Here is a 25,091-nt window from a genome sequence, read left to right on the forward strand (position 1 = left end):
CCCATCGCTCCAGCTCACCAAAAGTTCCTCCGCTTCGCGGTTCAGGACTTCTTTTTTTTTCATTTGTGGCCCTACTCTCGGCTCTACCACAGCACCAAGGGTCTTAACTAAGGTCATGGCGGCCGCCATGAGTGCCCTTCACGCCAGGAGAGTGGCTGTTCTGCCTTGCTTGGATGGCCTCCTCATCAAGGGCTCAACCAGCGTGCAGATCTTTGTGGGCACCCTATCCCGCTGAGGGCGGCTTCTGACTCCAGTCAAATCATCCCCGGTCCCGTCAAAATCCGTCACCTCCCTGTGAATGTCCCTGGACACTCTTCGGGGCTTATTTTCCCTTCAAGACAAGGCGACCGCTCTACAACAAGCGGTATACTGTACTCTACGTACTCCTCTCACTCCATACGATTCAGTATGAGAGTGCTAGGTAGGATAGCGGCGGCTATAGAGGCAGTGCTGCTCGCTTAGCCACACCACCACCCACTGCAGCTTGCGCTTCTAGCTGCCTGGGACAAGAGCCCCTTTTCCTTGGCCGAACTTTTCACCTGACACCTTCAGTCAGGTATGCGCTTTGAGTTTTTTTCCCCCAAGTGGACTGGCTACTCCTGACCACGGACGTCAGCCTCTTAGTCTGGGGAGCAGCATACTGGCTCCACACTGCTTCGGGACGTTGGACACCCCAGGAGTCTTCCCTTCCCAGAAATCATCCTGAAAATCAGCGCGATCTTCTCGCGCTCAGGTCATTCCCCCCTTCTGCTAGCAGGTTGTTTGATTCGGTTCCAATTGGACAATGCAACAGCTGCAAGACAGCTTATCTCGAGGTCCTCAGGATCTTCACCTGGGCCTAATCGACGGGGGTCCGTGTTTTTCAGCGTTACACATACCGGGAGTAGAGAACTGGGCGGCGGACCTTCTAAGTCGCCAAGGCCTGGCCGCTGGAGAGTGGTTTCTCCACCCAGAAGTGTTCCCACACATCTGCACTCACTGGAGTACACCAGACGTGGATCTAATGGCCTCAAGGTTGAACGCAAAGGTAACCGCGTTCTTAGCCAGGCCACGTGATCCACAGTCCATTGGCGCGGATGCTCTAGTCTCCTGAAGTCGTTTCCGTCTACCTTTAAATGTTTTTCGCCTTTGCCCCTGCTGCCGCGAGTAATCAGGAAGATCAAGGCAGAAGGAGTCCCGGTGATACTAATAGCACCGGACTAGCCCAGGTGCGCCTGGTATGTTGAATTAGTACAATTGCTCATGGCGCCTCGTAAGCATCCCAAACCTGCTGACCCAAGGGCCCATTTCCCATCAGAAATCCAGAGCCCTGAAGCTGACGGCCTGGCCATTGAGACCTGGACTTTAACAAGAGCGAGATTCTCTCCTGCGGTCATCTCCACCATGTACAGTGCCCGAAAGCCGGCCTTCATCCCGTATTTACCACCGTACGTGGAAAACTTTCCTTTCCCAGTGCAGGGAATCTAATGTCCAACCTATGCCTCTGGCGATCCCCAGAATTCTTGATTTTTATTTTTTTTTTTTGCAGTCAGGTTGCAAAAGGGGTTGGCCCTCAGCTCCCTTAAGGGGCAGGTTTCATCTCTCTCAATATTCTATCAATACCGCCTAGCTTGCAATCCGCAAGTCAAGACTTTCCTCAAGGGTGTTTCCCATCTAGTTTCCCTGTATAAACGGTCGCTGGACCCATGGGACCTCAATCTCGTTTTGGAAGGTATCCAGAGGTCCCCTTTTGAACCTCTTAAGTAATCTTCTCTTGCTCTTCTCTCCTGGAAGGTAACATTCTTAGTGGCGATTACATCCATCAGACAAGTTTCGGAACTGGCAGCACTCTCTTGCCGCGAACCCTTTCTGATCTTTCATCAGGACAAGGTGGTTCTACACCCCCTTCCGGATTTTCTTCTGAAGGTTACTTCCCCGTTTCATATGAACGAGGACATTGTTCTGCCTTCCTTTTGTCCACACCCAATCCATAGGGTGGAAAGGGTTCTAAATTCACTAGACCTTGTGAGGGCTCTCAGATATTACGTACCCAGGACAGCCCCTTTAGGAACATAGACTCCTTGTTGGTCATTCTTGAAAGGCCTAAGAAAGGAGAGGCAGCTTCATAGGCAACGCTGGCTCGCTGGATTCGCTTTGCGATCCAGGAGGTCTACCGCTTGCAACTCAAGCCCATTCCTAGTGGGCTGCGGACTCATTCCACGCGAGCAGTTGGCGCCTCTTGGGCCATTAGGCATCAGGCTTCAGTGGAACAGAGGAGTAAGGCTGCGACCTGGTCTTGCCTACATACTGTTTCAAAGCATTACTGAGTCCATACCCAGGCTTCGGCTGAGGCGAACCTAGGTAGGAAAATTCTGCAAACGATAGTGGAGTACCTATCTCAGTAGGCGCTCCTGGCTATCTGGGACTGGTTCCTAGTCCTTGGGTTGCTTTGTTTATTGTTTACCCACCCATGGACTGCTTTAGGACGTCCCATGGTCCTGTGTCCCCCAATGAGGCGTCAGAGAAAAACGGATTTTTGTGTACTCACCGTAAAATCGTTTTCTCTTAGCCATCATTGGGGGACACAGCACCCTCTTTTTGCCCTGTTGGGCCTTAGCTTTTTTCTGTCTCAGTACTTTTTTGTTATGAGTATTCACTCACGTTTTTTTGTTACTTCTTCTCCTACTGCTTGTGTACTAAAACTGAAGTAGCCTGGCTGGGCCAGGGGGTGTATACTGCAGGGGAGGAGCTAACATCTTTGCATCTACTTAGTGTCCTCCTATGGATAAGCAGCATAACACCCATGGTCCTGTGTCCCCCAATGATGGCTAAGAGAAAACGATTTTACGGTGAGTACACAAAAATCCGTTTTTTTTTTTGGATTTTAAGATTGCTACTTCGAATAGATGGCACTAGAGTTCGTCTCCTTCCTCCCTGAAGAGACAATTTGCATTCACACAACACTCCTTGGAGGAGCCGGCTGCTTTCTTATTGTGGTTTGCATTTACACAACACTCCTAGGAGAAACCCGGCTGCTTTCTAGTTCTGCTCTACATTTACGAAATACTCCTAAAGGAGCCTTTATGGTTTATGGTTGTGCTTTGCATTTACACAACACATCTAGGAGGAGCACTGCTGCTTTACATTTACTGTTTTGTTAGTCTAGAAAAGTAAAAGCCAATTCAATATTTGATTACAGCTACTGGAGCCCCTACAACCTTGTATGCAATGGAAGCAAATGGGGATCCCAGTGCTGACTTTAACCCTGAAACTGATGAAGGAGAGCATCAGTTTCTTATAAAGTGGAAAGGCTGGTCTTACATCCACAGCACTTGGGAGAGTGAGGATTCCTTACAGGAACAAAAGGTTAAAGGCCTAAAGAAGCTAGAGAACTTTAAGAAGAAAGAAGATGAAATCAAGCAATGGTAAATTTGGATAATTGATAAATGGTTAATAGGAGTTGATGGTGTGCAGCCTTTTTAGTTTCTTCATTAACTGATACAGAGCCTTGGCAGGGTTGATATACCATTGTATTATTTCCAAATAAATTGTATAAATAAACTCATAATACAATAACAATATCACCCACAAAAGATGTATAAAGAGGGAATCTGGTGTCTACTGGCAGAACAACGAACCCTGTGTTGGCCACTACACTAAATAGAGGTATATAAAAGGAATAAAGTAATTGACACAAATGGGTATGCATACATTAATGACTACCCAATGAATAGCCTATACAAGAAATGATGGCCTAGGTGCACAAATGAGCAAGAAACCACTAATGAGAAGGCCATGTGGGGCCCAATCAGTACAAATCAAGCTTTGGCCGGTGGCGTCCCGTGAGCCCACACGAGTGGACGTAGGAGGCGCGTGTGACGTCACGGCTGCTTAGTACGGACTGTGTCCTGTGGTCTGAAGACCTATGCGTTTTGAGGAATTGTGATTCCTCGAAACGTCCGCTCGTGTGGTTACCAGGGACATTACCGGCCAAAGTTATGTAATAAATATCACAAGTAATTAAACTTAATATAAATCAAGTGCTATTGTTTATGTATTATAAAGTGCACCTACATAAAGTACAAATTATCCCATAAAACGAAGTCTTGTCCTGCTACATCAAAGAAAAATGTAAAACGTTAGACTTTAAATGGAAAAACCTTTTTTTCTGATCCTTACGGGGTTAAACAGTGGGTGGCAATGTGTAATATTGGTATATATGTTTTATTCTTAGGATCGCAAAGATTTCTCCTGAAGATCTGGAGTATTATAATTGCCAGCAAGAACTAGCACTGGAACTGAACAAGCAGTACCAGATAGTTGAGCGGGTCATAGGTAAGTGCTTTTGTACTAGATACAGTAGTGTCAGTGCTGTGGGGCCCTTGGTGATCGGGGCCCAGCGATTAACTTCCTTTTCTGGTTGCTGACATGAGTTCACAGCATTTTCCATAAGTCACCACTATGAGTAAAAAAAAAAATGCTATGTATGAGCTCCACCTAGTGGTGGCTGCAGGCAGACAGTTTTATTATGTAATTAACACAAAAGAGGTCTTTATATAAGCGGACACTCCCATTGTACGACTATAACAACACTGTGAAAAAATATTTTACGTATAACATTTCTTCAAAGAAGGAGCTCATAGGTCCCAAATAATGATAAATAATCTTTATTTCATAAATAAACACACGATTAAAAAAGATGTTACAGCAAACAAACAGAGATCGAAGCAGCATAATAATATTGCACATAGAAAAGTCTATAATGGAAAAAAGTGACAAGTGCTTTGCAGCATTTATAACGTTGCTCCCTGACACGTTAAGTCCGTATGGACAAGGGGCATCAATACCTTAATTATAACTCTTCAACAAAGAATCCCATTCAGCCCTTGTCAAGCACATAATCAACGCAGGGACCATATCATATTTGCTACATTTGAAAATCAATAATTGCTAGTCACACGACAGCCAAAAAAGTATACATTCTGTGCACAGTAACCCAGTAACGAGTGGATGACGGATCTGTACAAGATGATGGCTGGTCGCTAATCCCACGTGGAGACAGTACCGTTGCCATTATATAAAGTCATACCGGCCGCTTATGGCTGAGAGCAACCCCTCAAGGGGGATGCACACACTGCCGTGTAACCGCTAAGCCGGCCGACACCCTAAACAGATCAGTCGGCCACAAGTCCAAAGTTACCTGGGTGAATTAGGTCAGCATGCCGCCAGTCTCTCTTACCCCGACGTACGTTTCGCACCCGGCTTCAACGTTGACCTAATTCACCCAGGTAACTTTTGGATGTCGTGTGACTAGCAATTATTGATTTTCAAATGTAGCAAATATGATATGGTCCCTGCGTTGATTATGTGCTTGACAAGGGCTTAATGGGATTCTTTGTTGAAGAGTTATAATTAAGGTATTGATGCCCATTTTCCATACGGACTTAACGTGTCAGGGAGCAACGTTATAAATGCTGCAAAGCACATGTCACTTTTTTCCATTATAGACTTTTCTATGTGCAATATTATTATGCTGCTTCGATCTCTGTTTGTTTGCTGTACACATCTTTTTTAATCGTGTGTTTATTTATGAAATAAAGATTATTTATCATTATTTGGGACCTATGAGCTCCTTCTTTGAAGAAATGTTATACGTAAAATATTTTTTCACAGTGTTGTTAGTTTTATTATGTAGCAGGGGATTACGGTATTTATGGGAAAAGTAAAATACGGTATTCATAATGAGTGCTGTTCCTAATAAGTGCTTGTTTCACTTTTTTAACATACAAGTTGTGTAAAGTGGATGAGATGGAGAACTTTTTTTTTTATAATAATAAAAAAAAAAAAAAAAAAATACAATTCAGTTTTGAGGTTAAATTGGGTGTTGTTAGCCAAGGCAAACTCAGTAACGGTGATACAGCTATGTATTCCACATTTGTTTGTAAACTTTTTTTTTTTTTTATTTTGCCTAAAATACAAAGGAAATGTGTCAGCTTTAAGGCCGCCGTTTTAACACATCTGGCTTTTCGCTGGTTTGCCGGATTCTGCGCATGCCAGTACAGTGTGATACAGTATAATGGCAGCGTGACAACTTCTGGGTCACATGCTTCGGTCACATGACAGCATGTGACCGGCGCTTGTCGCGCTGCCATTGTACTGTATACACTGTACTGGAGTGTGCCGAATCCGGCAAACCGGTGTAAAACCGGCCTTAGAGATCATTTCATTTTCAACCAGGGGTGCCCAAATTTTTTGCATGCCATTGTAATCTGAGGGCAGCATGAGGTAGAGGCTGAGACAATGGTTACAGCAATGTGTAAAGGTGGCTTTACACACTGCAACATCGCAAACGACATCGCTGCAACGTCACCGGTTTTGTGACGTAATAGCGACCTCCCCAGCGACATTGCAGTGTGTGAAACACATCAGTGACCTGGCCCCCGCTGTGAAGTTGCTGATCGCTACAAATCGTTCAGGACCATTCTTTGGTCCTTTGTTTCCCGCTGTGCAGCATGATCGCTAGAAAGTCTCAGTGTGTAAAGGGAACTTAAATGTGCAGGCAGCAGGAGCCGGCTTCTGCGGACACTGGTAACCACGGTAAACATCGGGTAACCAAGAAGCCCTGTCCTTGGTTACCCGATATTTACCTTCGTTACCAGCCTCCGCCGCTCTCACTGTCAGTGCTGGCTCCTGCTCCTTGCACGTGTAGCAGAGTACACATCGGGTAATTAACCCCATGTGTGCTGTAACTAGGAGAGCAGGGAGCCAGCGCTAAGCAGTGTGCGCTGCTCTCTGCACGTGTAGCTGCGTGCGCTGGTAACCAAGGTAAATATCGGGTTGGTTACCCGATATTTACCTTAGTTACCAAGCGCGGCATCGCTTCAGTGCGTCGTTGCTGGCTGGGGGCTGGTCACTGGTTGCTGGTGACAGCTCACCAGCAACCCGTGTAGCGATGCTCCAGCGATCCCTGCCAGGTCAGGTTGCTGGTGGGATCGCTGGAGCGTCTGACTGTGTGACCTCTCACCAACAACCTCCTAGCAACTTACCAGCGATCCCTATCAGGTTGGGATCGCTGGTGGGATCGCTGAAAAAATACCAGCAGTATAGAAACAGGTGATGAGAAGCCGTTCCCAAATTACCTCTCAAAATTAAGATAAGTATCAGCAGTGAGAAAGGGAATAATACATAACTTTTATTAGAATTATTAGAAAAATTGCGTAGTGCTGCAATTTATAAATTAATTTTTTGTGCAAAAAAATGAAACAATACTCATGTCCAAGAGGACCAACAAAGATAGCGTTGGAGCCCCCCCGGTGGTGTCCGTCAATGATAGACCATAATCACCAGATGGACATTGAGGGGCTTCGACGCCAAATCAGTGTCCAAGATTCATAGACACTGTGAATTGATGACTACTATGAGCCGGATAAATGGGGCAACAACCTATAATCCTATTAGTCAGGTTAGGGTCATGGGAGGATATATTCCAGTGGGAACCAAGCCCCCCAATAGGACTCACCAATGTAATATACAGTATGGGGTTACTAAATCCCCCAAAAAACAAGCTTTTCATACATGTAAACACCAATTACCAACCATAACCTAACAGAAATCTAACAAAAATCCATCCAAGATCACAGTGGTGTTTCTTGGATTTAATTCAGAGTATAATCACGGCAGTAAACATATAGGTATAATTATTGCCTCTTGCTTATAATGACCGGCTCATTTATACATCATGCAATTATAAATACAAGGACCGTCCCAAACTGACCCTGATTAAATTAGCCCTAAAGATTCATCACCAGGGTCAGTTTGGGACGGTCCTTGTAAGGGCTGGAGCTAATGGGGCTTGAGGGTTCAGCTAGTTCCTGCCAGGGAGAGAGCTCCTGCCCGGCCATGGACAGCCACCCGATTCATCTATCCTGATGACCCCCTTCTAACTACTGACCTGCACCTACAACTGGGTGAGACCATTCCATTTCTCTATTTATAATTGCATGATGTATAAATGAGCCGGTCATTATAAGCAAGAGGCAATAATTATACCTATATGTTTACTGCCGTGATTATACTCTGAATAATAGGATTATAGGTTGTTGCCCCATTTATCCGGCTCATAGTAGTCATCAATTCACAGTGTCTATGAATCTTGGACACTGATTTGGCGTCGAAGCCCCTCAATGTCCATCTGGTGATTATGGTCTATCATTGACGGACACCACCGGGGGGGCTCCAACGCTATCTTTGTTGGTCCTCTTGGACATGAGTATTGTTTCATTTTTTTGCACAAAAAATTAATTTATAAATTGCAGCACTACGCAATTTTTCTAATAATTCTAATAAAAGTTATGTATTATTCCCTTTCTCACTGCTGATACTTATTGGGATCGCTGAAAGTCTCAGTGTGGAAAGGGGCCTTTACTCTTTAGGCTTTGTGCTAGAGTTTCAATTCGATCAGCAGTTTTATCAGCAGGAGATTTTCACTGTCTGTACCAGCGTGCCACCTGGCCAACCGTGCCCCCACCCCTGATTAGCAGCTTACAGTCAATACACATAGTACACAGAAAGCTGCTAATCAGGGATGTGGGTGGGTAAGCTTTCTGAAATACATCTACAGCAGAGAAAACTGTTAAAGGGAACCTGTCACCAGAATTATTCGCAAATAAACTAAAAGAATCCCCTTCTGCAGTTCATGGGCTGCATTCTGGAAAGGTTCATCTTACTACTGGCCCCCCTTTCAGACCTAAATAAATACTTTATAAAATCTTACCTTTTGGTATGCTAATGATGTTTTCTGGCCCTGTGGGCGGGCTGTATTTCGTCCGTTATTCCTATTCCTGCCGCTGTTCGCCGTCCCCCATTGTTCATTTACATACATGAGGCCGCCACCCTCATGTAACGCAGTGCTCCTGAGTTCTCGCGCATTCCCAGTGGCACTATCGCGGGACTGAGCATTGTGCAAATTGCGAGCGCTGGGGAGGTTATTGCGCAGGCGCGAGATTATGGGCGGCGCTGGAATGTCATCACCAGCGTCATCCAAGTACCCGCCCATAATCTCGTGCCCGTGGTAATGGGTAGCGTGGATGATATGGCCAGCGCTAGCGCAGAACGGTGGAGGCAGAGGGAAAAGTGCAGGCACGAGATTATGGGCGAGTACTTGGATGACGTTGGTGATGACATTTCAGCGATGCCCATAATCTTGTGCCCGTGCTTTTCCATCTGCCTCCACCGTTATGCGCTAGCGCTGGCCATATCAGCCACGTTACCTATTACCGCGGGCACGAGATTATGGGCGGGTACTTGGATGACGCTGGTGATGACATTCCAGCACCGCCCATAATCTAGCGCCTGCGTAATAACCTCACCAGCGCTCGCAATTTGCACAATGCTCAGTCCCGCGATAGTGCCACTGGGCATGCGCGAGAACTCAGGAGCACTGCGTTACATGAGGGCGGCGGCCTCATGTATGTAAATGAACAATGGGGGACGGCGAACAGCGGCAGGTTGGGGAATAACGGACGAAAAACAGCCCGTCCCAGTGGCCAGAAAACCTCATTAGCATACCAAAAGGTGAGATTTTATAAAGTTGTTATTTAGGTCTGAAAGGGGGGCCAGTAATAAGATGAACCTTTCTAGAATGCAGCCCATGAGCTGCAAAAGGGGATTCTTTTAGTTTATTTGCAAAAATTCTGGTGACAGGTTCCCTTTAATTGTATCATAACTGCTGCACTCGATAAACTAAATAATACATCCCTGGAATCAGGATCTCTTTCCCTACATTATGCTTTTCTCAGATGAGATGGCAAAAACTTGCTGACATATTAAAAACATGTTTAATCTGATTTCAACAACTGGGGGAACCGTACAGAGATAGGATTCGGGGGCCTGTACCTGGAATGCAATGCCAGCATTGATAAATAATGGTCTATATATTGGTTTACAGCTGTGAAGACTGGTAAATCTGCCGCTGGACACTCTGACTTCCCAGGTAATATATTATACCAATTAAAGATAAAGGGGCTCTGGGCACCGCATATAGCAGAATACCCATACGGTACTAGTGTTTCTGTTGTATTTGTACCGGTTTTCTTTTTCCGGTGTTTTGGGGGTATTTATGCTTGTTTTGCTTCTTTTGGCTTCAGATTATGAAGTTTTCCTTCTGTTTTGCATGCATTTGTTAATTTACTTTATAAATTTCAATAAAGCTTTTATTACATATTTAACACATTCTTTTGATCCTGTTTTTTTTTTTTTTATTTGGCAATTTCACTTTTACATATTTAGTATAGCTGCATGAAATAATAGGCTTTGTGTGAGTAGTGGAGCTGCAGTCTTGGCACACTAAACACTGGTAAATTGTATTCCAGTCCACAGCAGGAAGAATTCGTCCTCCAATGAGCCGGAATACCTCTGTAAGTGGATGGGTCTTCCTTATGCCGAGTGCAGCTGGGAGGATGGTGCTTTGGTAGGAAAGAAATTCCAGCACTGTATTGATGGCTTCAATTGCCGGAACAACTCAAAAACCACCCCTGTGAAAGACTGCAAGGTGGGTAGTGTTCTGTACTAGTTCCACTGACAAATGTTGATTTCTTCAGCGCTCTATTGGGAGACCCAGACGATTGGGGTATAGCTACTGCCCTCCGGAGGCCACACAAAGCACTACACTAAAAAGTGCAAGGCCCCTCCCCTTCTGGCTATACCCCCCCGTGGTATCACGGGTTCTCCAGTTTTCAAGCTTTGTGCGAAGGAGGTCAGACATCCACGCATAGCTCCACAGATTTTAGTCAGCAGTAGCTGCTGACTATTTCGGATGGAAGAAAAGAGGGCCCATATAGGGCCCCCAGCATGCTCCCTTCTCACCCGTGGATGGTGTTGTAAGGTTGAGGTACCTATTGCTGGTACAGGGGCTGGAGCCCCACATGCTGTTTTCCTTCCACATCCCCTTGTAGGGCTCTGTGGAAGTGGGATCCTGCCGGCCTCTAAGCTCTGACGCCGGGCTCCATCCACAGACCCAGTTGAACCTGATGGATATGGAGCAGGAGTACAATCAGGGACATGGCCCTGCATCATACAGGTACTCTGTGTCCCCGGCAGGCACAGACACACTCCGGGCTGGCTGGGTGTTGTAGTGCGCCGGGGACCGTAACGTTGGAGTTAGTGTTCCTACAGTTTACTGGGGGACTTTGTGTTGTGGGAACGCAGCGCCGACCCCCACTGGACCGGGCGGCGCTGCTGTGACTTGTGGTGCGCCGGGGACACGCCGACCGCGCTTTTACGGCGGCGGCGTTTATAAATCCAGTCCCCGGCTTTTGCGGCCTAGCTCCGCTTCGTTCCCGCCCCCACCCTGTCAATCAGGGTAGGGGAGAGACGCTGTTTCGCAGCAGCGACGAGGGCTGGAGCCTGATTTACATGCTCCAGCCCTCTCACTAGGCACAGAGGGAAGCAGGCTTCCCGCTCTTAGTCAGGAACGCCCAGGGCCCGCCCCCCCTCCTCTCCCAGGACGCCGGCAGCCATTACATGCAGTCTGGCTGGAGGAAGGACGCAAGGCTCTGGGAGACCTGGACTAGGGGGCTTTTGGCGACCACACACCCGCTCTTAAGCGGGCGGTAAGCGGCTTTTCAGCTGGCCCCTCTAGTGCCTCAGTGTGTATTGGTGTACTGTGTCACCAGATATATATATTTATTTATTTCTTGCACTGTCAGGTCGCTTCCTGGCTGGATACCCCAGATCGCTCTGAGGAGGCAGCAACATGTCATCCACAAAACGCAAGGCTGCCAAGGCTAGGGCTGTGTACACTGCGTGTGCTGCATGTGGGGCTGCTCTACCAGCAGGTTCCAAAGACCCCCATTGTGTGCAATGCTCAGATCCGGTGCTGCTTCGCCAGCCGGAGTCCGGAGGGGTAGTGACCCAGGCTGAGACGCTTGTAAGTCCTGCCCCGGTGTCAGGAACAGACTTTGCAGTTTTTGCTGATGGAATGTCTGTGACTATGGCAAAGATCCTTGAAACTTTGCAATCCATGACTGGGGCTCAGTCTATGGACACGGCGAGGTCTCTGTCCTCTAATCCCCCTCAGTTGGAATTAGTCCAGACTGCAAGGGGGTCCCCGGCTTCCCAGGCTGAGTATTATGACTCAGATGATAGCCCCAGCCACCCTAAGCGAGCTCGCTGGGAAAGACCCTCAACGTCATCACACTGCTCAGGGTCTCAGCGCAATCAGTCGCCCTGTGATGCGTCTGAAGAGAGTGATCAGGAGTCTTATCCTGGAACCCCTCTCAATCTGGATACCCCGGATGGGGACGCCATGGTAAACGATCTTATCTCAGCCATCAATAGGCTGTTAGATATTTCTCCCCCAGCCCCTTCAGCAGAGGAGGCAGCTGCAGAGCAGGAGAAGTTTCGTTTCCTCTATCCCAAGCGTAAATTGAGTGCTTTCTTGGATCACTCTGACTTCAGAGAATCAATCCAGAAACACGACGCTCATCCAGAAAGGCGTTTCTCTAAACGTTCTAAGGATACACGTTTTCCTTTCCCCCCTGATGTGGTCAAGCGCTGGACCCAGTGTCCAAAAGTAGACCCCCCGATTTCCAAACTTGCAGCTAGATCCATAGTTGCAGTGGAGGATGGCGCTTCACTTAAGGATGCCAATGACAGACAGATGGACCTTTGGTTAAAATCTGTCTATGAAGCTATCGGCGCGTCGTTTGCTCCAGCATTCGCAGCCGTATGGGCACTCCAAGCTATTTCAGCTGGTTTAGCAAAAGTGGATGCTATCATACATCCAGCGGCGCCGCAAGTGGCGTCCCTTACCTCGCAGATGTCTGCGTTTGCGTCTTACGCTATCAATGCGGTCCTAGAATCTACCAGCCGCACCTCAATGGCGTCCGCCAATTCGGTAGTTTTGCGCAGAGCCTTGTGGTTAAAGGACTGGAAAGCAGATGCTGGTTCCAAAAAATGTTTAACCAGCTTGCCTTTATCTAGAGATAGACTGTTTGGCGAGCCATTGGCTGACATCATTAAACAGTCCAAGGGTAAAGACTCTTCCTTACCCCAGCCCAGATCAAGCAAACCTCAGCAGAAAAAATGGCAGCAGAGGTTTCAGTCCTTTCGAGGTTCGGGCAAGACACAATTCTCCTCGTCCAAAGGGACTCAGAGGACGCAAAGAGTCTCAGATTCCTGGCGGGCTCACGCACGCCCCAAGAAAGCAAATGGAGGAACCGCTTCCAAAGCGGCTACCTCATGACTTTCAGCCCCCCCCCTCCGCATCTCGGGTTGGGGGCAGGCTCTCCCGCTTTTCCGACATTTGGACGTCACAGGTCAAAGACCGGTGGGTGACAAACATTTTGTCTCGCGGGTACAGAATCGAGTTCAGTTCTCGTCCTCCAGCTCGGTTCTTCAGAACCTCCCCACATCCAGACCGAGCAGATGCCCTGCTGCAGGCGGTGGACTCCCTAAGAGCGGAAGGAGTAGTGGTTCCTGTACCGCCTCAGGAACAAGGGCGAGGGTTTTACTCCAATCTCTTTGTGGTTCCAAAAAAGGACGGCTCGTTCCGTCCTGTTCTGGATCTAAAGCTGCTCAACAAACATGTGCACGCCAGACGGTTCCGGATGGAAACCCTCCGCTCTGTCGTTGCCTCAATGTCTCAAGGAGATTTCCTTGCCTCAATAGACATCAAAGATGCTTATCTCCACGTGCCAATTGCTACAGAACATCAACGTTTTCTACGTTTTGTGATAGGAAACGACCATCTTCACCAAGGTCATGGCGGCGGTGGTAGCAGTCTTGCACTCTCAGGGACACTCGGTGATCCCTTACCTAGACGATCTACTTGTCAAGGCACCCTCTCAAGAGGCATGCCAACTCAGTCTACATGCTACGCTGGAGACTCTACAGACGTTCGGATGGATCATCAACTTTCCAAAGTCGAATCTGTCACCGTCACAGTCGCTAACGTATCTTGGCATGGAGTTTCATACTCGAGCAGCGAGAGTGAAGCTTCCGCTGAACAAGCAGCGGTCCCTACAGACAGGGGTGCAATCCCTCCTTCAAGGCCAGTCGCACCCCTTACGGCGCCTCATGCACTTCCTCGGGAAGATGGTGGCAGCCATGGAAGCAGTTCCCTTTGCGCAGTTTCATCTGCGCCCACTTCAATGGGACATTCTCCGCCAATGGGACGGGAAGTCAACGTCCCTGGACAGGAAAGTCTCTCTTTCCCAGACGGCCAAGGACTCTCTACAATGGTGGCTCCTTCCCACCTCATTGTCTCAGGGAAGATCCTTCCTGCCCCCATCCTGGGCAGTGGTCACGACAGATGCGAGTCTGTCAGGGTGGGGAGCAGTGTTTCTCCACCACAGGGCCCAGGGGACGTGGACTCCGCAGGAGTCCACCCTTCAGATCAATGTTCTGGAAATCAGGGCAGTGTATCTTGCCCTACTGGCCTTCCAACAGTGGCTGGAAGGAAAGCAGATCCGAATCCAGTCGGACAACTCCACAGCGGTGGCATACATCAACCACCAAGGAGGGACGCGCAGTCGGCAAGCATTCCAAGAAGTCCGGCGCATTCTAATGTGGGTGGAGGACACAGCCTCCACCATATCCGCGGTTCACATCCCAGGCGTAGAAAATTGGGAAGCAGACTTCCTCAGTCGCCAGGGCATGGACGCAGGGGAGTGGTCCCTTCACCCGGACGTGTTTCAGGAAATCTGTCGCCGATGGGGAGTGCCGGACGTCGACCTAATGGCGTCCCGGCACAACAACAAGGTCCCGGCATTCATGGCGAGGTCGCGCGATCAAAGAGCTCTGGCGGCAGACGCATTAGTTCAAGATTGGTCGCAGTTCCGGCTCCCATACGTCTTCCCACCTCTGGCACTCTTGCCCAGAGTGTTACGCAAGATCAGATCCGATTGCAGCCGCGTCATACTCGTCGCCCCAGACTGGCCGAGGAGATCGTGGTATCCGGATCTGTGGCATCTCACGGTCGGTCGACCGTGGTCACTGCCAGACCGACCAGACTTACTGTCCCAAGGGCCGTTTTTCCATCAGAATTCTGCGGCCCTGAACCTGACTGTGTGGCCATTGAGTCCTGGATCCTAGCGTCCGCAGGATTATCTCAAGGAGTCGTAGCCACAATGAGACAAGCTAGGAAGTCAACGTCTGCTAAGATCTACCACAGAACGTGGAAGATTTTCTTATCCTGGTGCTCTGCACAGAGAGTATCCCCTTGGCCATTTGCATTGCCCACCTTTCTTTCCTTCCTGCAATCGGGGTTGGAAAAGGGCTTGTCGCTCAGCTCCCTTAAAGGGCAAGTCTCGGCACTATCCGTGTTTTTTCAGAAGCGTCTAGCACGTCTTCCTAAGGTGCGCACGTTTCTGCAGGGGGTCTGTCATATTGTGCCCCCGTACAGGCGGCCGTTAGATCCATGGGATCTGAACAGGGTACTAGTTGCTCTCCAGAAGCCGCCTTTCGAGCCTCTGAAGGAAGTTTCCTTTTCTCGCCTGTCACAGAAAGTGGCGTTTCTTGTTGCGATCACATCGCTTCGGCGAGTGTCGGAGCTGGCAGCTCTGTCATCCAAGGCTCCCTTCCTGGTGTTCCACCAGGACAAGGTAGTGCTGCGCCCCATTCCGGAGTTTCTCCCTAAGGTCGTTTCCTCGTTTCATCTTAATCAGGATATATCCTTGCCTTCCTTTTGTCCTCATCCGGTTCACCGGTATGAAAAGGACTTACGTTTGCTAGATCTGGTGAGAGCACTCAGAATCTACATTTCCCGCACGGCGCCCATGCGCCGTTCCGATGCACTTTTTGTCCTTGTCGCTGGTCCGCGCAAGGGGTTGCAGGCTTCTAAAGCCACCCTGGCTCGATGGATCAAAGAACCAATTCTAGAGGCCTACCGTTCTGCGGGGCTTCCGGTTCCTTCAGGGCTAAAAGCCCACTCAACCAGAGCCGTGGGTGCGTCCTGGGCATTACGACACCAGGCTTCGGCTCAACAAGTGTGCCAGGCAGCTACCTGGTCGAGTCTGCACACTTTCACCAAGCATTATCAGGTGCATACCTATGCTTCGGCGGATGCCAGCTTAGGTAGAAGAGTCCTGCAGGCGGCAGTGACATCCCCGTAGGGGAGGGCTGTTTTGCAGCTCTAACATGAGGTATCTCTTTACCCACCCAGGGACAGCTTTTGGACGTCCCAATCGTCTGGGTCTCCCAATAGAGCGCTGAAGAAGAAGGGAATTTTGTTACTTACCGTAAATTCCTTTTCTTCTAGCTCTTATTGGGAGACCCAGCACCCGCCCTGTTGTCCTTCGGGATTTTTTTGTTGTTTGCGGGTACACATGTTGTTCATGTTGAACGGTTTTTCAGTTCTCCGACGTTATTCGGAGTTAATTTGTTTAAACCAGTTATTGGCTTCCTCCTTCTTGCTTTGGCACTAAAACTGGAGAACCCGTGATACCACGGGGGGGTATAGCCAGAAGGGGAGGGGCCTTGCACTTTTTAGTGTAGTGCTTTGTGTGGCCTCCGGAGGGCAGTAGCTATACCCCAATCGTCTGGGTCTCCCAATAAGAGCTAGAAGAAAAGGAATTTACGGTAAGTAACAAAATTCCCTTCTTCTAGTCCCTTTCTGCTTTAAGGGAGCCCATTCCATATATGGAGGATGCTGGCTGTGTTATACAGCTGGCACCTGCCTCTAGCAGTAGTGATCAGCACTAGCTCCAGTTACAGCGGTTCAACTACTTAGATGCACTGTCAATCACTGTCATCAGCATTTAAATGGATCCTTACTGCCTGTCCGATGTGATCCTGATGCTTTATCATCTCTGCGCTCTTGGTACTCCTATGAAGGCCAGAAATAATACAAAAATTTCAAACCTTCCCCTTTTTCTAGCCCAGAAATTAAAAAAAACATTCAATATTGCCATTTAATAAAAATGAAAATGAAAATAACAAATTAACCCATTTATAAATGAAAATCAAAACTCTAGAATTGCTGATTTTTGATCACTTAGTGTCCACTAAAAATGCATAAAAAAGTGATTAAAACCTTGTATGTACCCTAAAACGGTACTGAAAAAAAAATGAAAGTTGCCTTACAAAAAAGCCAGCACAAGGGTCTATCAATGGAGAGAAAAAAAAAATAAACATGAGTCTTAGAAAATGGTGACACAAACCTAATATTTTTTTGTTTACCCACTATGCAATTTATTGCTTATTTTAAACTTTTATAAAAAATAAATAAATGACAATTGGGGCATGCAATATTATTCGTCCCCTTTAAGTTAATACTTCGTAGCGCCACCTTTTGCTGCAGTTACAGCTGCAAGTCGCTTGGGGTATGTCTCTATCAGTTTTGCACATCGAGAGACTGAAATTATTACCCATTCTTCCTTTGCATATAGCTCGAGCTGAGTGAGGTTGGATGGAGAGCGTTTGTGAGCAGCAGTTTTCAGCTCTTTCCACAGATTCTCGATTGGATTCAGGTCTGGACTTTGACTTGGCCTTTCTAACCCCTGGATACATATATTTCTGAACCATTCCATTGTAGATTTTGCTTTATGTTTGGGATCATTGTCTTGTTGAAAGACAAATCTCCGTCCCAGTCTCAGGTCTTTTGCAGACTCCAACAGGTTTTCTTCAAGAATGGTACTGTATTTGGCTCCATCCATCTTCCCATCAATTTTAACCATCTTCCCTATCCTTGCTGAAGAAAAGCAGACTCAAACCATGATGCTGCCACCACCATGTTTGACAGTGGGGATGGTGTGTTCAGGGTGATGAGCTGTGTTGCTTTTACGCCAAACATATCGTTTGGCATTGTGCCCAGATAGTTTGATTTTGGTTTCATCTGACCAGAGCACCTTCTTCCACATGTTTGGTGTGTCTCCTAGGTGGCTTGTGGCAAACTTTAAACAACACTTTTCTCTGACGCCTCATTGGGGGACACAGGACCATGGGTGTTATGCTGCCTATCCATAGGAGGACACTAAGAAGATGCAAAAGCATAGCTCCTCCTCTGCATTATACACCGCCGGGCCAGGCAACCTCAGTTTTAGCTTAGTGTCTGTAGGAGGCACTTCCTTTCAAGGTTTATTTTTTGAGGGTGACGGTTTCCTTTTGGGACCGATCTCCCACTACCATCAACGGGCGGGAACGTGGAGTGTCGCCTCCACGTACCCCCTCCTGCGACGCTGGATCGTGGACTGGACGACGGGTTCCACAGACACCGATTTTCCAAAGCCCAGGGTAGAGGCCTGTGCCCCTATAGCCCAATTCCTCAGCCCCTCCTTGCAGGCTCTGAGTTGAATATGGCACCAATTCCTCAGGCCCTCTTTGCAGGCTCTGAGTTGAATATGGCACCGGTGTGACCGGACACAGCAAGCTGACTCTGCTATTTGCACTGCCTGGACTGAAGCAGTGTTTTAAGGTGAGATCCCCCCTGACTGGTTTACCAGACAAATGGAGAAAAGACGCTGCAGGGAAGGCTCCCAGGACATTTACAGTATTTATTATGAGAAAGTCCCTTGCTGAGTGCAAGGAGGAGAGCCCCAAGGATTCTACACACACAGTGTTAACTTTTCTCTAGCTTGCTGGCTGGAGGAGGGGGGAAGTCACCCCTGTTTGTAGAAAGTCCTGCAGATAATTTCCCAGTGGCTGGGGGAGGGCCCAGGGCTCAGGGACTCACGCTGTTTATTTGCTCTGTTTATTTGCTCTAGCAGAAAAGACGGCTGATAACCACCAGTGACAAGCTGTGTGCTGACTGGAGGGAGAGGGAGGAAAACTATCAGAAGCTCCCTTCCCGCCGTTTTTTACTACCCACAGCAAGGGGGGGCACACTGACTTCATCTCCGCGTTGTTTTAGCGCTAAGCCCCACCCCCCGCGGCCGCGATAAGCCCCCACCCCCACCCCCAGGAAAGCGTGCGAAGATCTCCATAGAGTTTAATCCTTCCTGAGGACAGGGCCATCAGCTGATTCTGGTGAGGTGCTTGCTTCACTTGTAGCTCTGCTGAGCATTGCTCCCCCTCCTGGCATACTCCTATTAGGAACATGCAGAATTCTAAGGGCACTAAGAGTGCTCAGGCCCACTTAGTCTATTATTCAGCCTGCACTGCCTGCCACGCTGAGCTACCACGTAAACACACCTCTTCTCTCTGTGAGTCCTGTGCCCCTATAGGCCCCCAAGACCCCCCTGCCACCACCGCCGCAACCGTCAGCCCAGAGCCTAGGGCTCCCAGCCCACAGGAATGGGCACAGTTTCTGTCCCAATCCATGGAAAAACTGTCACAGAACTTGGCGCTGGCTATGCAATGTCGTCCTCCACACCCTTCTGGGTCCCTGGACGGAACGCAGCCTGAGGATACCCCTATGGAGGATCCTTCTGAGGTAATTCGGGCACATGCTTCACCGGTTGCAGGGATCAGGAAAAGAGCACACGGCCGGGTGTCTCCAGCGGGCTCTCCCTCGTGAGAACACAGGGCAGGCTCTCCCACACGCTCCACAGCTTCTGAAGAGCTGGAGGAGGGAGAATGCTGTTTATACCAAGAGGATTCCTTGGTTTCAGCCTCCCCAGATGATCAAACTGCAATAGACTCCCTTATAGCAGCAATCAACCAAACTCTGCATGTGGAGGATCCCCCATCCACTACCACTGACCATGCGGTTTCCTTTAAGAGGGCAAGGAAACCCCAAAAGGTTTTCGCTGATCACCCAGAGTTTCAGGATATCCTCACAAAGCAAAGAGCAAAGAGAGAAGCCTGACAGGCGCTTCGGTAACCGAAAACTCATGGAGTCCCGGTACCCTTTTGCCTCACCTGCCCCTAAGGGCTGGGCCGATCCGCCCCCCGGTCTCCCGCCTTACCACAAAGACGCTCCTGTCTTTACCTGATGGTTCTTCCATCAAGGACCCGACAGACAGACAGGTGGAGCACCTCGCCCGCTCTGCTTTTGAGGCTGCGGGTTCCTCCCTCTCGCCCTCCTTTGCCGCTGTGTGGGTCGCAAAGGCGATCTCGGTCTGGGCAGGATCCCTTAACACTTCACTTGAGGAATCCCAGTTCACTCATACCTTCACAGAGTTAACAGCGCAAATTGCCGCTGCGGCAGAGTACCTCATGCAGGCCTCCATGGACGCTGCTACCTGCGCAGCGTTTGCCGCCTCAAATACCATAGCCATCCGTAGAGCTCTCTGGCTCCGATAATGGCGAGCGGACTCTGCCTCCAAGAAGTCTCTCACGGGCCTTCCCTTTTTTCCAGACCGATTGTTTGGCGAACGTCTGGACAAGCTCATTTCTGACGCCACGGGAGGAAAGAGTACCTCCCTCCCCCAGCTGAAGTCCAGGACGTCCTTCACCAGACGTCCACAGTCCTCGTTCTGCTCCTTTCGGAACTCATTTGGTTGGTTGACATCCCGTTCTGTCCCCGCCACCAGCCGCGGACTACGCAGGGACCGACCTTCTCAGCTCTCCCCGAAACCCACTTCGTCATGGCAGCCTAGACCGAAACAGTCCAGGACTAGGGAGACTCGGCCACGACGTTTTCCCACCTCATGACTCCTTCGGCGCCCCGGAAGACACACTCATTGTAGGAGGTCGACTGCGGCTCTTTCATCACATCTGGGCTGCCGCCTCAGACGACAAATGGGTGCGAGACCTTGTGTCTTCCGGTTATCACATAGAATTTCGGACCCGACCCCCGAGTCGGTTCTTTCTCTCAAACCCCCCAAAGACTCGAAAACGACGCAAAGCTTTTTTCTCAGCAATCCACTCGCTCCAAACAGCAGGAGTGATAATACCTGTCCCAGACGACGAGAAGTTCAGGGGTTTTTATTCCAACCTCCTTGTGGTCCCCAAAAAGGATGGGTCAGTTCGACCCATCCTGGACCTCAAACATCTAAACAAACGTGCACGTACGGAGATTCAGAATGGAGTCCCTAAGGTCCATTATTGCATCCATGGGAATTCCTCGCCTCCATAGATATCAAGGACGCGTACCTGCACATACCCATCGCCCCAGATCACCAAAAGTTCCTCCGCTTCGCAATTCAGGACTCCCACTTTCAATTTGTAGCTCTACCGTTGAGCCTTGCCACCGCACCAAGGGTCTTCACCAAAGTCATGGCGGCCGCCATGAGCGTCCTTCACGCCAGGGGAGTAGTCGTTCTCCCTTACTTGGACGACCTCCTCATCAAGGCCCCCTCCTTCCGCGACTGCTCAACCAGCGTACAGATCACTGTGGACACCCTATCCCGCTTAAGGTGGAATCTGTGGAATTAAGTGAATCTGGACAAATCATCCCCGATCCCATCACGATCCATCACCTTCCTAGGCATGTCCCTGGACACCCGTCGGGGCTTGATCCTTCTCCCTCAGGACAAGACGATCGCTCTTCAACGAGCGGTACGCTGCCTTCTACGTCCTCCGTCTCGCTCCATTCGATTCAGCATGAAAGTGCTCGGCAGGATGGTGGCAGCTATGGAAGCAGTACCCTTTGCTCAACTGCACCTCCACCCACTGCAGCTAGCCCTTCTAGCGGCCTGGGACAAGAGCCGCTTCTCCCTGGACAGACATCTTCACCTGACGCCTTCAGTCAGGTACGCACTCCGCTGGTGGCTTCGGTCGTCATCCCTATCGAAGGGGAGATCTTTTCTCCCAGTGAACTGGCTGGTCCTGACCACAGACGCCAGCCTCCTAGGCTGGGGAGCAGTGTACCGGCACCACACTGCTCAAGGACGTTGGACGTCCCAGGAGTCTTTCTTACCCATAAACATCCTGGAACTCTGCGCGATCTTCCTCGCGCTCAGAGCGTTCTGCCCTCTGCTAGCGGGTCGTCAGATTCAAGTCCAATCGGACAATGCGACAGCTGTAGCCTATATCAATCGGCAGGGGGGCAGCCGCAGCAAAGCGGCTTATCTCGAGGCCCACAAGATCCTCAGCTGGGCCGAATCGTCGGGATCAGTGATATCAGTGGTACACATACCGGGGTTAGAGAACTGGGCAGCAGACTTTCTGAGTCGCCAAGGCATGGCCGCCGGAGAATGGTATCTCCACCCAGATGTGTTTCTACACATCTGCACTCGCTGGGGCACACCAGACGTGGACCTAATGGCCTCAAGGTTGAATGCAAAGGTACCCGCGTTCATAGCCAGGTCACGCGACCCGCAGTCCATCGGCGCGGATGCTCTAGTCTGCTCCTGGCACCAATTCCGCCTGCCTTACATATTTCCACCTCTACCCCTGCTGCCGCGGGTAATCGGGAAGATCAAGGCAGAGGGAGTCCCGGTGATACTGATAGCACCGGACTGGCCCAGGCGCGCCTGGTACGCCGAATTAGTACAAATGCTCACAGACGCACCGTGGCGCCTTCCAGACATCCCAGACTTGCTGACCCAAGGGCCCATTTCCCATCAGAACTCCAGAGCCCTGAAGCTGACGGCATGGCCATTGAGACCTGGGTATTAACAAGAGCGGGATTCTCCCCCACGGTTATTTCCACCATGTTCAGCACCCGAAACCCTGCTTCATCCCGCACTTACCACCGTACGTGGAAAATCTTCCTTTCATGGTGCAAGGAAACTAACGTTCAGCCTATGCCTCTGGCCATCCCCAGAATTCTCGACTTTCTACAGTCTGTCTTGCAAGCGGGGTTGGCTCTCAGTTCCCTTAAAGGGCAGGTCTCAGCGCTCTCAATCTTCTACCAATGCCGCCTGGCTCAAAAACCGTAAGTCAAGACTTTCCTCCAGGGCGTTTCCCATCTAGTTCCCTTGTACAAACGGCCGCTGGAACCATGGGACCTCAACCTCATTCTGGACGGTCTCCAGAGGTCTCCCTTTGAACCCCTCAAGGAATCCTCCCTTGCTCTTCTGTCCTGGAAGGTAACATTCCTGGTGGCACCTACGTCCATCAGACGGGTTTCAGAGCTAGCAGCACTCTCTTGCCGCGAGCGTTTTCTGATCTTTCACCAGGACGAGGTGGTTCTGCACTCCCTTCCGGATTTCCTTCCAAAGGTTCTTACCCCGTTTCATTTGAATGAGGACATTGTTCTGCCTTCCTTTTGTCCACACCAGGTTCATAGGGTGGAAAGGTCTCTGCATTCGTTAGACCTCGTCAGAGCTCTCAGATATTACATATCCAGGACAGTCCCCTTTAGGAAAACGGACTCTTTTGTTCGTCATTTCTGAGGGGTCTAAGAAGGGACAGGCAGCTTCAAAGGCGACTCTGGCTCGCTGGATTCGCTCTGCGATCCAGGAAGTCTACCGCTTGCAACTCAAGCCCATTCCTAGTGGGCTGCGGGCTCATTCCACGCGAGCAGTTGGCGCTTCGTGGGCCATTCGGCATCAGGCTTCAGTGGAACAGGTGTATAAGCCTGCGACCTGGTCTAGCCTACATACGTTTTCAAAGCATTACAGAGTCCATACCCAGGTTTCAACTGAGGCAAATATGTGTAGGAAAATTCTGCAAACGGCAGTAGAACACCTCTCTCAGTAGGCGCTCCAGGCTGTCTGGGACTGGTTCCTAGTCCTTGGGTTGTGTTGTATTCTTTTATGTTTCCCACCCATAGACTGCTTTAGGACGTCCTGTGTCCCCCAATGAGGCGTCAGAGAAAAACGGATTTTTGTGTACTCACCGTAAAATCGTTTTCTCTTAGCCATCATTGGGGGACACAGCACCCACCCTGTTGCCCTGTTGGGCCTTGGTTCTCTCAGTACCTTATTTGGTTATGACTAGAGTTGAGCGCGGTTTGAGGTTCTCCAGTTCGCGGCTCGAGTGATTTTGGGGGCTGTTCTAGATCGAACTAGAACTCGAGCTTTTTGCTAAAGCTCGATAGTTCTAGATACGTTCGAGAACGGTTCTAGCAGCAAAAAGATCAGCTAATTCCTAGATGGCTTTCCGCTGTAATAGTGTAAGTCACTCTGTGACTCACACTATTATGAAATTTCAGTGTATAGTGTGCGGGAACAGCGCATTCAGATCACTGCTGTATGGATAATGGCGATCGCCTTTTTTTTTTTTTTTTTTCCTTGTCTTCCTTCCCTAAGCGCGCGCGTGTAATGGGGTGGGCCAGCATGTCAGCCAATCCCAGACACACACACAGCTAAGTGGACTTTTAGCCGGAGAAGCAACGGCATGTGTGATAGGATGTCCATGTCACATGTCCCTGCATTATAAAACCAGACATTTTCCTCCAGCACGCCATTATCTGCCTTCTGCGTCCTTGGTGTCAGACATCACTGGCGCAGCTCCTATCGCCGATACTGCTGTGTACGCTCCATACACAGCGCTGTACAGCATAGGGATAGCACTTTCTATCAGTCCTTTTAAGGGCTCATACCGGCAGGGTCAGATCCATAGGTGACAGGTCAGTGAAAACAGAGTTTAACAGCTACACAAGATGACAGCGTCTGTGTAGCTAAGGTCAGGGATTTCCTCGCTGCATTTCCCCATTAGGAGGGATAGAAAGGCAGGCTTCCTTTCCTCTACCCAGAGACCCACGGCGTGTTGTAAAAGGAAAAAAAGGGTTTGTCCGTGGGGAAGGTGGCAAAGCTCCATTAACATCTGCTGAAGATAGACCATCTACCAGCAAAAGTAAGATGTCTACTACTTACCGTGGACAATCCGATGTGCTCCCTTTTTTACGGACACGAACAACAGGAACAAAGGTAGTTGATGGCCAAAAAAGGAAAATGCTTGAATGGATCTCAAGTGGTCCAACAAGTGCCCTCTCCGCCACCTCAACTACCGCATCCAAAAAACACCAGTCCTCTGAGTTGTCATCCCAATCAAACTTGCTTTCTCCCAGCTCTGAAGTCTCCATCCGCCCTGCACAGTATGGTGGAACTGAGATGGCTGAGTCTGCAGAGCTGTTCAGTCACACTATAGCCTGGGAATCAGAGGTCTGCTCCCAAGCTACAGTGAGTACAGAACAGGAAATGGTCTGCAGTGATGCCCAGAACCTTTGTGACTCTGATTCAGGCCGTGAGGACCAAGTTTCTGAGCATAATGTTGACCCTTTGTCACAAACTGCAACACCTGTGGTTATAGACAATGAGGAACATACTGATGACGATGAGACGCAGATACCAGATTGGGATGACAACTTAAATATTTGGTCAGGGCAAGAAGAGGCTCGGTCT

General features: G+C 49.4%; 1 protein-coding gene across 3 annotated transcripts in view; it reads left to right on the forward strand.

The window, feature by feature from the left end:
- The window catches only part of CHD2 (chromodomain helicase DNA binding protein 2), a 239,130-nt gene that overhangs the window by 83,998 nt on the left and 130,041 nt on the right, over window positions 1-25,091 (forward strand). For all 3 annotated transcript variants that reach the window (XM_075345973.1, XM_075345975.1, XM_075345974.1), the window contains exons 9-12: window positions 3,179-3,404; window positions 4,214-4,314; window positions 9,926-9,970; window positions 10,350-10,528. In XM_075345973.1, the coding sequence (XP_075202088.1) occupies window positions 3,179-3,404; window positions 4,214-4,314; window positions 9,926-9,970; window positions 10,350-10,528 (551 nt within the window). The remainder of the gene's footprint in view (window positions 1-3,178; window positions 3,405-4,213; window positions 4,315-9,925; window positions 9,971-10,349; window positions 10,529-25,091) is intronic.

Source organism: Anomaloglossus baeobatrachus, chromosome 4 (genome assembly GCF_048569485.1).
Source record: "Anomaloglossus baeobatrachus isolate aAnoBae1 chromosome 4, aAnoBae1.hap1, whole genome shotgun sequence".
In the NCBI taxonomy this organism is placed as follows: Eukaryota; Metazoa; Chordata; class Amphibia; order Anura; family Aromobatidae; genus Anomaloglossus; species Anomaloglossus baeobatrachus.